The sequence below is a fragment of the Sus scrofa genome, chromosome 13, assembly GCF_054392235.1.
Source record: "Sus scrofa isolate SSC_HxYL_T2T_F1_AM1 chromosome 13, Sscrofa_HxYL_maternal_Yorkshire_Landrace_v2.0, whole genome shotgun sequence".
Taxonomy (NCBI): domain Eukaryota; kingdom Metazoa; phylum Chordata; class Mammalia; order Artiodactyla; family Suidae; genus Sus; species Sus scrofa.
Genome location: NC_139395.1, coordinates 177828691 through 177842977, shown reverse-complemented (window position 1 = coordinate 177842977; position 14287 = coordinate 177828691). Strand labels below are relative to the sequence as shown.

The window sequence follows — 14287 nt, the reverse complement described above, 5'->3', positions numbered from 1 at the left end:
AATATATTAAATTACGCATCAGTTCATGTTTTGATTTGTGTAACTCTTCTTTCCTTATTGGTCTTTTTCAGCGCTTTTTTGGCCAGAGGTGAAGTGGTAGTCAAATTTAAATATATTAAATATTTTCATGTTTAGGAGAAATTTAATTACTGAACTAACTTATAAAATAAATTATGGGGAGTTCCCATCATGACTCAGTGGTTAACGAACCCAACTGGTATCCATGAGGACTCAGGTTTGGTCCCTGGCTTTGCCCAGTAGGTTAAGGATTCAGCGTTGTCATGAGCTGTAGCATAGGTTGCAGATGCGGCTTGGATCCCAGGTTGCTGTGGCTGTGGCATAGGCCAGCGTCTACAGCTCTTATTTGATCCCTAGCCCGGGAATCTCCATATGCCATGAGTGCAGCCCTACAAAGACAAAAAAGAAAAAATAAATAAAGAAAATGAAATAAATTATGGCCCTAATACATGCTTGCTATCTTTCTTCCCTTAGCAATTAGCGGTATGACATCAATTTAATATCAAGTTTTTTAAACTTTCTTTTTCAAACATAGGAACTCTTTAAAAAAAATTAGCTATAATTGGACTTGGAACCCCATATGTAAACAGATTAAAGCAAAGCTCCCCTGTTGATAATGAGAAGACTTTGTCTAGAGCCTCACAGTCAGCCAGTATTCCCTGCCTCTGCCAACCATGGCACCTCCTTGGAACAGTTTTAAAATTACATGTGCAGTGATGAAAATAACACAGTTTTTGGAATCAGATGTATCTGGGCTTAAATCCTTAATCTCCATGTGGTAGCTTTGTAACCTGGGAAAATTTACTCAGCCTCTCTGAAATTTGGTTTGATGATCTGTAGTGGGAGTCATTATTTTATAGAACTGTTTTAAAATTAACTGCAATAACATGTGCTGTACTGCATGATATCTGACACAGAATAGGTACTCAGGAAAAGAGCTGGCCTTCTTGCCATATAAAGTCTGACTACAACTTAGGATCTAACTCTATGCTTAAGAATGGTGCCGACTTTTTCTGGGTGGATAGTATGAAAATCAGCTATTAGAAACTGCTTCTCTAAAACATTTGAAAAGAAGGCAATACAGAATATATACATATTGAACTTTAGCCAGAAGGCAAAAATTCTCACCCCTTGATTGCTTCTATAAGGGCTGAGTGTTGTCAGGGTGCCTGAATTGGAGACTGTGCTGTGTGTCACTGCACCATTCACATGACCACAGGGACTGCCAGGACTTAAGCGTGTCGATATGGCTGGCTGCTCTGGGGCCTTGGTATCTCAGAGTTCTTGGGTATTGAATGTATTGCATGGTATCTGGTTTGATGTGCAACAGCTCCAGCGTGTTGTAGACCTGGAATAGTCCTGGTCTGTGGTGTGATGGAGTACCTTATCAAAATGGAAATTGGGGATGAAGGGTTATGGACACTAGATTTTTGTGAGTAAATTTACCTCTGTAGGTGCCAGATACTGATTTGAGAATGTTAGAGGGGGTCCAGAAAGCTCTCATGGAATTAAAAACACATGTTGTTCTGGCCCAGTGTATTCACTGGAGAAATTTTCCTACCATGACAGGAAGGAATGGCATTTCCTCTACATTATGTCGTCTTGTTCCTTTCTCTTCTCACCTTGGACACCTGCCCTGGTTGACTTTATTTTTACACCTCAGCCTGTGATGAAGCTCACATCTATCCTGAGCTTCAGGGTGTTCTCCTGAGCTTCAGGGTGATGGAGCTGGTTCTTTGATGGGTCTTTCCTGTGAATGTCACTGGGTTTGAGATTTGACTCATTCAAAGTTGAGTTCAGTGTATTTTATCCTAATTTCTTTCTCTTCCTGCATTCCCTGTCCTGCTGAAAGGTGCTACCAGTTCCCCAATCTTGACATCAGGGATTGCATCTCTTCTTTATTTCCCTCCCTGTTGTGCCAGGGTCAGCCCTTCCTGTCCATAATCTGTTACTGTATCACTCAGACTTTTATTTATTTATTTATTGGTCTTTTCTAGGGCCTCACCCAGGGCATATGGAAGTTCCCAGGCTCGGGGTCTAATCAGAGCTATAGCTGCCAGCCTACACAACAGCTGCAGCAGCTCGGAATCCTAGATGTTAGATGACTGGCTGGGGTCACCTGTGGTTAAGGGCACGCACTTGGTAAACTATATATAACTACAGCCCCTTATCAGAAACTTCATAGAAATGATAAAGTAACACTACAGATAGAACCTTGGTTCCATTCTAGAGCATTTTTAAAAAGCAAAATTTCATCCTTCTAACTAATTTTAGTTACAAATTATTTGTGATATCTCAGAGCTGTTCCCAACACTGGTGTGTTGTGACTTAAAAGATGCGAGTAACACTTTGTTATGTTAAATGATGACCAGCTTATCAGGGCAGAGTAGTTGGTGACAAGCCTGTATGTCTCTTTACATTTTTTAGTGGCCAAAAAATTCTGTGATAAAAATGTAATCTTCCAAGCAAAATTACTTTAACAATGGGGGTGTAAATAATTCACCTTTGCACCTTAATATTAGTTATTCCATTTATTAAAAAAATTGATGCAATATATATCAATAGTTTATATAGAGTTAATCAGACAACTCACTGCAGACTAAATCCATTACAATAAAGATAAATAATGATTTTAAATTAAAATATTTAGCACCACTTAAACTGTAGTTAATTTCAGATATTGGTAGTAATGAGGTGATAATAAATATTTCCTCAAAATTGAGGACGTTTCCACTTTCTGTGGTAGAATTTTAAAAATTTTTTTCTTTTAAAGTTCTATTGAAGTGTGGTTGATTTACAATGTTGTACTAATTCTGTACAACAAAATGATTTAGTTATACATTACATACATCCATTCTTTTTCAGATTCTGTTTCTATATAGGTTATCATAGAATATTGGGTAGAGTGCTATACAGCAGGTCCCTGTTGAACATCCATTCCACATACAATAGGGTGCATATGCCAACCACAAACCCCCAATTTTAAATATTAGCAAATATGCAAGTAATGTGCTGTGCCAGATGTCTTAGGAGAAAACTAACTGGAATTCCCTAGTTATGAATTCTCTAGGTGATGAATGCCAGATTTGGGTAACTTAATAATTTAGGTAATGGTCCTACTTATTATGAAAGCATAAAATTGTCTGACTTTACCTTATGGTGACAAGGAAAAAATAAGGATATTACAGTTCTTTACTAGAGTAACATAAATATATTATGTATATACACACATGCCTAGGAAATTTCCGTTCTGAAAAACTTGAATTGTAGTAGAAATTTCTCAGGCAAAGAGGACAAGGGATAAGTGGTCTCAGCAGTGTTAATAGTGTTGGACAAAGGCAGGCCTGTGTAACAGAATGAACAAGGGAGCAAGAGGGGAGAAAATAGACTGCTGAGAATGCATATGGTGACATTGGGCACCATAAACATTGTGACAAGAGATGAAATCAGAGAGGAATACAGGGCTAGATCCACCAAGACCTTGAATGACATGCTAGGGAGTTTGGATTTTATCCTGACAATGGTATACAGCCTTTGGAGGGCTTTAAGAATGACCAGATTTGAATGCTAAAGGACCGTGCTGGCTTTGTCTGGAGAGCACACTGGGGAGCTTTAGGAGTAGAAGCAAGAAAACAGGGTACATCACTCAGTGCTGGCAGTATTCTGGGAGGAGAGGTCATGGTGTCCTGGTGTTTCATCTGAGTTTTTAACAAGTGGGAATGTTAGAGTTTACAGGAAAGGGAAGAATGGAGACACGGTGTGGTCAAGTTCCGTTTTGAATGTATGGAATTTGAGGTGGTTATGGATGACTGGTTAATAGTTGGATATACAGTCTTGAGTTGAGGATACAAATCTGGGAATCATCTGATTAATCATCCTGTGGGAAATAAGATCTCATTAGAGGATCATGAAGGTAAAGCATAGAAATAGGAGAAATGTGATGTGTAAGGGATGGCTAGAAGGATGTGAACTTGAAGGAGATGAAGGGAGTTTTCAGAGAGAAAGAAGGGGAGCCTCAAGGTGATGTCATAGAAGCTAGAGGAAGACTGATTTTCAGGAACAGATGCAGTCTCACCTTCTGCAGACACATCATATGTGACCAAGAGCAGAAAAAAAGTACATTTAATTAGCAAGTAGCACATGTATCTCAGAGACAGTGGTCAGGGCACAACTGAGAAGGAAGCCAGATTGCAGGAGCTAAAGGAGTCATTGGGAGGAAGGGGAAAGGAGAAGGTAAGGGTTGGTGAGTCCTTTTAAGGAGGCTGGTAGTTAAAAGAGTAGAGAAGGCTGTCCCTGGACTAGACTTTTGAATGGTGGTCTGCATATTGGAAAGATGGGAAGTTGGTTTCCTGAGGAGACATCAAGGCTTATAAAGTGGTGCCCTGGTGGGTCCTTGGAGGAGGAGTCCTCCCTCTATCTTGAGTCTGCATGAAAGAAATAGGACAGATGCAGCTACTGTGATGAATAGAGGAGAGGTGGCAGCGAGACTATGAGAGAGATCTCTATGAAGTTGAAGTTAGGGTCATCTGCTGAGCGAGGGATGGGATAGTGGAAGGGGTGTGGCTCAAGGGATGTGGAAAAGATTTGTTATGGCTGCTGTGGAAAATGGGGAAGGTTGCAGACTGATTTCCAGCCTCCAGCAGAAGGCTGTAAATTATGAATTGTTGGCAGCCTGAATCTGCATAGCTGTGCTTATTTACCCTGTGTTTTTTTTTTTTTTTTTTCCTTTTTGCAGCTGTACCTGTGGCACATAGAAATTCCCAGGCTGGGGGCTGAATTGGAGCTGCAGCTGCTGGCTTATGCTAATAGCCATGGCAACATTGGATCTGAGCCACATCTGCTGCCTACACCACAGCTTGCTGCAATGCTGGATCCTTAACCCACTGAACGAGGCCAGGGATCAAACTTGAATCTTCAGGTTAAGAACTATGTCCATTCTTAACCCACTGAGCCACAATGGGAACTCCCAGATTTTTTTTGGGGGGTGCACCTGTAGAATGTGGAAGTTCCTGGGTCAGGGATCAAATCTGCACCACAGCAGTGACCTGAGCCACTGCAGTGTGACTATGCCACATCCTTGACCTACTGTACCATGGGAGAACTCCCTGGGTAGATTTTTAAAGCAAGATGTATTCACTGACATGTAAAAGATAAAAGCAGAATTATTTTAGCAGGGATGACCAAAGAACAAACAAAAGAGGCTTTGAGCTAATTAGCCATGTTTGATGGCTGGGTAGAGAAAAACATGATAATAAGTGGGGACTGAAAGGGACAGAGTAAGAGAGGCCAGAAGCTGAGGTGAGGCAGGAGGACTGGTGTGGTGCGTGTGCCTGGGGCAGTGGGGTAGGAGAGCTGGGAACATGAGAGGATATAAACATTTGGGAATGTTTGAGATTGAGGTTCAGAGATTGGGTGGTTATAGATAAAGTCACAAAGGTTAGGGTAAATGAAAAGGTGAGGTTGAGCGGAAGAGGAGGTCATTGGAGTAGAGGTGCTAAGGAATGGGGCTCAGCATGTTTTAGGGGTTTGTCCTGCTATGCACAGTGAAGACAAGGGTCTTAGGGAGAAAGGATGACCAAGCCAGGTTCTTGAAACAGTAAAGGAAGAGTCGTCTGGGTCTTAACTGTTTTTCTGTCAATAGATGCTGTTTGGTGTACTCTTTTTCCCTTGACCTTCTTGACCTTGTTCCCTGTGCCAGTCACCATGTTGGGACAGCACCTGCTTCCTGCTAGAAGCTACTTAAGGAGGTGATGAACTAATGCCAATTAGACCTGCAAATATGTTTCATGACTAGAATGTAGGTTCTGTGAAAGTAGGGCTATTGGTGTATTTTTTCACTTTGCATCAAAGCCCATGGCGTAGTATCTTGCTATTCATCATTTGTGGGAGGAAGAATACTTTAAAGTTTGCATTGAGTCTAACTGCTGCTTGGTACACCCCCTCTTCCCCTCTTGCTGCATTCTCCAGCAATACTCTTCCAAGTCTCCTCTCTTTTGGGAGCTCAGATCCCAGCTCCACCTCTGTGTCTCTCCTTCAGCTGATCATCTCTCCTCTCACTTTACTGAGGTCAGGGCTACTTGTTAGACTTCGCTCATTGTCTTCTCCCCCCTTAAAGAATTGCTTAGACATTAGCCACTTCCTTACCATTGTCCTTGGAAGAGGAAGTGTCCCTACTCCACTTCGAGGCTCATGTTTCCCCTTTATTAGAAGTAATAGAGTCTATACTGGTCTCTTCGCCTTACCACCTTCTGCTTTTCTTACTGAGCCCGTCATCTTTCTCTTGAACAGCAGGTATTCCTTTTCTTCCAGGTGTAGAGCTAATGCACAGAATAGGAACAAAAAGTCTTTTGTGTCTTGGACCCTCCACTGTCCACGTTTTTTTTTTTTTTTTTTTTTTTCTCTTTTTTTCTAGTTAAAAGGTCTCTCAGAGAAACCTTCTATTTACTGAGTGTTCCTGTTACCCAGTTGTGTGTTCACTGTTTTAACATCTTGAGTTTGCAGCTGTACTCTCAAATTCCTGATCTGTTATGACTGTTTCTCCTGCCTTCCTAGGGCTTTCTATGTCTTCATTCCTTCATTTATCCAATAGGTTTTAAGCATCTCTTATTGTCAGGCACATTTCAAGGTGCTTAGAGATACCACAGTGAATGAAACAAAGAACCTTGCCCTTGTGGCTTTTCTTTCTAGATGAAGGAATAAATATTGAATAATGTGTGGGTGTGTATTTGATACTAGAGGGTACAAAGGAGGAAAATAAGGCAGAGAAGGGATATAGGCAGTTTCAGAGTGGAGGAGTTTACTCTTTTAGATGGTGTGACTGGGGAAACCTCCAATGGAGACGTGACAATTAAGTAAAGGTCTGAAGGGATGTCAGGGTGTGAGTCAGATAGCTATCTGGGGAAAAAATATTCTAGCAAAGAGAAGAGTGAATGCACAGTTCCAGAGGTAGGGGCGGGCCTCGCATCTCTGAAGAACAGTGAGGGGCCCTCACAGTGGAAAATATCCTTTGGAAATATCCTTTGTTCTTTGCCTCTGGAGTGGTGCTCTGGAGGAACGACTGGTCTGGTGTTGGCCTTTCCCATCTGTTTCACTGATTTCTGCTCTTCTTTGTGCCTGCGTTTTAGTCTTTTTGTCCCCAGGGCTCTTTGGTTGGCCCCCCTTTCCCCTGCACATGTTGTGTATTGCCAAGTTCCTAACTGTGCTCTGACTGCTTCACCAGAGGCCCGAAAAGTCAACACGTTTGCCACTTCCATAGTTTGTTGCCTCACCTCTCCCTGCCCCCACAAAGGCCCTAATCTCACCTCTCCTTCTATTTTCCATATCCATTTTTGGTTTAACTACTTAAATGGTTTCCCAATTTAGAAAACTTGGTCGAGTTGCCACTTTGTTATCCCTCACTCTCCACCTTTAAGTGGTCATCTTATCGACCTCATTCTCTATCCTCTGTGCACCCCTCCCTGCCCCCCGTCTTCTTCAGCCACACCCCCACCGTAATAGACACACTTCATACTTCAGTGTATTTGACACATGCTCCGTCTACCTTGTGTCTCCACTGCTCTTCTTACCCTTCAGGAGCCAGCTCAAATGTTACCCCTCTGTACAGTGGGCTGTCCCCACCCCCAGCCATATTAACTCTGCCTCCGTGGTGTTCTCACCTCTCCTCAGCCCCACCCAGTGATATAAGGACTCTCTTTCTAGTAAGCACCTTGAAGCCACAGCAGAGTCTTATTAATCATTGTACCTAATGCTTTCCTTTGTTTTCCTGTATTGGACACAGATGGAAAGAATAGATAGATGGGTGAATCTGGACCTAAAGGACACTGCATTACAACATATTAATTAAGTTCCCAAGATATATATGCCTTCATCTGTAGTCTTTATATGCATAACACCAACATCTTTGAGGATAACTGGACTTGATGTTTTGCTAGTGTTTACATGAATTGCTGAGTGCTTTCATTCTGGAACTCTCTTGTTGGAACAATGGCAGATAGTTTTGTTGGCAGATGACAGTGGTCCTATCTTGTGACAGGCTGAACTTCCTTGTTCTCTAGGCTGAGGGCAAAGAGTAGTTATTTTAGAGCAGATTTTAAAATGTAATTAGGAGTTCCCCTTGTGGCTCAGCAAGTTAGGTATATGGGGTGGTCACTGCTATGGTTACAGCTGTGGCACAAGTTCAGTCTCATCCCCTGGCCTGGAAACTTCTGCATGCCATGAGCATGGCCAAAAAATTTTTTAATGTAATTATATAGATACAGATTTGTTGTGTTAACTTCGAATAGCAGTGATCTTTTCTGCTAAGTTTTATCTCTAGATAATTTTCTTGTTGTTCAGGGTATTTTAATTATTGATACGAATTTCTCAGAAGATTATTTGGGAAAAATCCAGCAACTAAGACATTTAAGGGAAATGAAGAAAATGGTCTTTAGTGAATTTAAGATACAGGGATATAGGATTTGCTATTCTGGAAGAGCAAAGAAGTGAAAATTGAGGGGAGGGACAATAAGTGATTCTTTAGAAAAATTATATATATCACTAAAAAAGTTAAATGTGAAGATTTGTACTAGCTTAGTAAAATGTATCTTGTTTATAAAGCAGTCTTTCATACTTTGAAAGGAATTGTCAAGTAAAAATAATTGAGGCAGTGATATAAATAATATTTTTGACAGAAATTATTGTCTTAAAATTTTATTTATTAATGTCAAAAATGTAATCTCCATGTTCTCTTAAATTTTCCTTTTTTGAAAAAATAATTGCCCCAATTTTGTAAAACTCCTTTGTGAATTTCTAAAGCATTTTAAGAATATTTATGTTACTGGCGTGAGTTGCCTGTGGTTCAGTTTCCTCAAGTAGCTACCCCGGCTAAGCAGTCATTCATAGTAGTTGCAGAAAAGAAATCACTGTTCTATTCATGTTACCGTCTTAGTTTATTTTGAAGCAGGAAGAAATGTGCTGGCCATTACAACAAATTAAGTGGAGAAATGGAGTAATTGAAAAGGGCAAAAAAAATGTATATCTTTCATACATATGATCACTTTCAAAAATGTCAACTAGCACATGTTATATTGCCATACTGAGAGGCTATTTATGCTGTTTACATGAGGAGAGGGCACAGTTAATTTTGACTGCAGGCTCCCATAAGGAGCAGAAGGCTTGGTGGATGATATGGAGACACGTCGGATTGAGTTGCAGTTGAAAACAGTAAAAGGTGAGACTTTGGGTGGCCCTAAAAGGCTGGTGATATTCTAAATGTAGAGACTCACAAGTTATATTAACATCCTAACACATGGAAAAAAGCTATGTGTTTACTCAAAAATATCTGACTCCCAAGGTGGGAACAGACTTAAAATAGTGCTCGCTTGACTTTAATTTCCTGGGCTAATGGGCTCTAAACATATTCTCAACCTTTCATGTGCCACATTTTTTTAGTGCCTAGTGGAGCACTCCTTTCAACTGTTTTGAATTTGGATTAAAGCAGAGAAGGAGGTAAACAAGTGACGTTAGAGGATGTTCTTGCTTTCTTGAAGGTCAGCTTCTTACAAAACTTGATCCTGTGACTCTGTAGTGCCCTAGGGTGGCTTTACCTTGGTGTCCTGATATTTTTCCGACTCACACTTGAGCTTTTCTTTTATAAGGACTAGTGAACATGACATCTGACAGATGCTATCAGACCACATTCCTTTTACAAGTAGGTGAGTGAGCATGTTGGGAAGGCAGGCTGAGCTGGCCCATTGGCCTGAAGCTAAGAAAGCTTAAGGGAGGAGGGAGCCATGGCGTGCCACCACGTGCTGTCCTCACACAGAGCCCCAATGAATGGGGGCTGGCTTCACTAGTAGGTTAGTCACAAGCAGGTAAAATCCACTCCTGGAAGTGTTTAACATTTGCAAGGATTCCCTGTGCTGTGTAGTGTTTGCATTAATGGGATTTGTGTTTTACCATGAAGCTTTCATAGTTGGCTTTTCCTCTAAATTGATATATCATGTTGCTGTCTTTACTTATGTTCTCGTTTTTTTTTCGCCTCACCCAGGCCAGGGATTGAACTTGAGGCAAAGCAGTGACAACACTGAATCTTTAACCACTAGGCCACCAGGGAACTCCTTTCCTCATCTTCTAAGGAACAGTTTTTCACAGTGTGGCATATTCAGGGGTTAACACAATGCTGAAATTATGAAGTCTATTTAGGTGTTGTCTGATAGCCTGAGTGTGTGAAAATGCTGCCATTAGCTCTATAATAATAAAGGCTAAATTTAAATACAAATAAGCTTTGCTATGACCTGTCCTTTTACTGATCTCTCATACTTAACATTTAATCTTCTCATTTGTACTCTTAACCTCCAGTCATTTTAAAATCATTATAGGCTGACACCTCACTAAACATGGGATGGTGATCAGAGAAGGAGGAAGATGCACAAGCATCAAGTAGGCACTTTTTAGGTCTCCTCAGAGGGCACTTCCTCTAGGAAGCATCCCCTGAGTTACCTCCTCCATTCTCACCACCACCAAATCTGGACTAGTTGCTCCTGGCTTCCCACGTGTGCTGTACTCCTCCCTTTGTGACACTTGCTATATATGGTTTTGTTAAAGTCGTGCTGACTGTGCCCTTCGGTAGATTGTAAATTACTCTGGAACAGAAGCCATCTGTCTTATTCACAGATGTTTCCTTGGCGTCTAGCATAGAGTGTGTCATGTAATAGGTTATCAGTCAATCTGTCTTATTTTTTAAATGATGATGCTTATTATTCTTCATTTTGTTTTCAAAGATTCCCCAAAGTGAGGACAAAAGGAGCCATGCTGAGAAGCTGATCACTCTTCCAGCACAGGAAGATTCCAAAAAGCCAAATGACCTTTCTGGTTCCACCTCAGATGCCAAAATAGGAGAAAGTGACAAACAGCCAAAAGAAAGCTTTTTTCAGTTTCTTGGTAACTTATTCAATATCTCAGGAAAATCATCTCTTAGTGAAGCCAAGCAATCTTCTTTCAAAGATGAGCATGACAAAACTGAGAAAGATTTACAAAATCCCACTGAACATCATGAAGAAGGGGTCCACAGAGAGAGAGCCACCGTCAGTGGCTCCCTGGAAACCCAGGTGCTTCCAGCAGAACAAGAGTCCAACTCAGCTGAACTCTCTGATGCCTTTTCTTTGGATACAGCACAAGACAGTGAACAGGAAACCAGTGATTTGTTAAGGTAAGTTTAAAATTCACTTAGCTAAAAAAAATGAGCCTTTGGACCTAGCTTTATTTTTTAATTAGAAAAAAAAATATTATAGTTGATTTACAGTGTTGTGCCAATTTCTGCTGTACAGCAGAATGACCCAGTCATACACACACACACACACACACACACACACACACACACTCCCTTTTTTTAGTTATCTTCCATCATGTGGACCTAGCTTTTGAGCCTCAGTTTTACTCCTTTTAATTAAGGAGATTGGAAAAAGTATTCTGTAATGTCCCGGCTCCTAGGTGAAAAATTAAATGAGTCTGTGTGCCATACATCTGTCTAGGGTCTTTTGAGCTATTTTGTGGGGTGGTACTAATACCTTTTAGGTTCTAACTTTGTCCAAGTACAAGATTTATTTCTGACTTAAGACTTTCTTGAATGGGAGTATTTTCTGTTGTCTGGTTTCTTCTGTAGTAGGTTAGGCAATAGGTTTAGTATCTGCATTTTGGGAACAAAAATAGTACCAAGGTTTGTATTCACATTCTCTCAACATATTTTCTTTATGGAATCCAGTTAAAGGGGTTAAGAAAAGAAATTAAATTGACTTATAACCATTTGAACCTTTCCCACAGCTCAGAGGAACAAATCTTGCACACATTTAAGGAACATTTCACTACCCCTGTTTTCTTTTTTTGATTAACAGATGGGCACTAAGTTTGTTTTTTTTTTTGTTTGTTTTGGTTTTTTTTTTTTTTTTTTTTTACTCAAATGTGCTAGAAGGACTATTTTCTACTCCAAAAATTTTTTTTAACAATGTTGAGTCCATCAGACATTTTGTAGAACATGGAAGTATTCATTCATAACTAATAAGGACCTGTTTTATTGATTTTAATTTAACCTCTACATGAGGATTATTTTATTATTTGAAGAGGTCATCAATAATACTATAGTTAGATATAGATGATGACTTAGAACTTTGTGGTTCTCTGTAGTCTCGAAGTGTCCTCATGTGGGTGCTTTCAGTCAGTTCCTCCTAGTAAGCTTCTGAGGGAGGTGTAGGCACAGACCCATCTTAGAGTTAGGAGAACTGAGACCCAGAGAGATGTGAGTTTGCCCATCCAGAGTGATGTGGTGGGACTTGACCTACCAGATGTTAAAGGGAACTGATACAGCTACACTGATTGATATTGTATGACACTGGTGTAATATTTGCTAGACACTTAAATGGAACAGAATAAACAGTCCAGAAATAGACCCTCGTATATTTTGTGATTTGAGCTTTTGAATTGTGATGGCATTATGTATCCTTTGTGGAAAGGAGGACTTGGGAAAATTGGATAACAATTTGGAGAAAAAAATAAAAGCTAGATACTCATCTCATTTTTATATTAAAATTAATTAAAGTGGAGTAAACAAACATACAAAACAAAAACTAGCTAAGTGTGAATTATTTTGGTGAGAAACAGTTTCCTAAGCGTGATGGCAGTGGGAAGTATCAGGAAAGAAGAGGTCAGTAGATTGGATTGCTTCCAGTTTTCAAACTCCCTTATGTCAAAGGCCATAAACAATGAAACATTAAATTGGCAAGTGAGAAAATTGTATATTAAGAAATCAGAAAATGCTTTAACTGATAAGCATTTTAGACACACCAATAGAATAATATGGGCAAGCAATATAAACAAATTATCCAGATGAAGGAAATATAAACCTCAAATAAGTGGTGAAGAGGTTTATTCTCACTGGCAAGCAAGGAAATGCAAACTAAATTGAGAATTTTGCTCCTTTTCAGTTGTTAAGGGTAATAAGCAGTAACACTCTGTGAGTCAGAGTTGATTTGGGTAATGCTCATACACAGTGCTGCAAGTGGAGGGCACTTAGGAGGGCAGGATGTATCAAGAACCTTGAAAGGTTTGCAGGTTATCTCTAGTCATGTGCAAAGGTGTTTAGTGAAACATTATTTATGGGACCATGTTGTCCAACAGCAGAAAAATGGTTAACTTTGGGTGCATTGTAATAGCCTATTGTCTAAAGCAGTGCAGTTCTAAGTGTGGACCTTGGACCAGCATCACAAGGGAGTCATTAGAAATGCAGATTATCTGATTCAGACCCACTGAGGCAGAATCCCTGGGGGTGGGCCCAGCAGCCTTGGAACAGCCTCTCTCTAGGGGACTTCTTGGTTCCAAAGTAATTTAAAATGGTGGGGATTGGAGTTCCCCTCGTGGCTCAGTGGTTAACGAATCCGACTAGGAACCATGAGGTTGTGGGTTCAACCCCTGGCCTTGCTCAGTGGGTTAAGGATCTGGTGTTGCTGTGGCTGTGGTGTAGGCCAGCAGCTATAGCTCTGATTAGACCCCTAGCCTGGGAACCTCCATATGCCGTGGGAGTGGCCCAAGAAATGGCAAAAAAGACAAAAAAAAAAATAATAATAATAATAAAATAAAATGGTGGGGATTTTGAGGTTATGTGGAAACTGGGTAGAACCTAAAGTTTGTGCTTTTTCTTTTTTCTCTCTGGGTTTGACTCCTAGGTCAAGTTTACTTCTTTGGTACTGGACAGTAGAAGATGGAAGAGGATACTGTTCCTCTTACTTCTTGTTAGTAAAGCCCTCCTTGTTAATAGTGATTGCTTAAGGCGATTCACCAGAACCACCCTATCAAAGAGAGGTGATTCTAGACTTAGAAGGAAAGGAAGAGACCACTGGGCTCCCAGTTTGAGACACAGGCTTTCTTCGGCCTAGCTTCATCAGTCCTACAGATGATCAGGTTTAGAATTATTGTTATAGTACCTTTCTTTTAAGAATTTTCAGTTTGTTTAGAAGTGTTATATAAAAATGGGATAAGATTTTGGTTAATAGTTTATTTTAATAGTATGATTAAGGACTACTTATAGCTGATTTTAGATATTATTTAAATAATGTATCTGGAGAAGATATTTACTAATAATTTTGAGAATCTATGTTTTTAAGTATTAAAGTTGTTTTGGTTCTAAAAGCAAAGCTTATATTTAATTATTATTGAGATCATAACATATTTCAAATATAAAATGTTTAAAATTAAGAGCCTATACTTTTGAAATTACTAGATTTCAGTTTCACTTAAAAAT

General features: G+C 40.0%; 1 protein-coding gene across 2 annotated transcripts in view; it reads left to right on the top strand.

The window, feature by feature from the left end:
- Positions 1–14287, top strand: part of CRYBG3 (crystallin beta-gamma domain containing 3) — a 124852-nt gene that overhangs the window by 24832 nt on the left and 85733 nt on the right. For both annotated transcript variants that reach the window (XM_084989099.1, XM_021070691.2), the window contains one exon: positions 10779–11206. Coding sequence is in view for 1 of the 2 variants with exons in the window: in XM_021070691.2 (XP_020926350.2) it covers positions 10779–11206 (428 nt within the window). In the remaining variant the exon portion in view is untranslated. The remainder of the gene's footprint in view (positions 1–10778; positions 11207–14287) is intronic.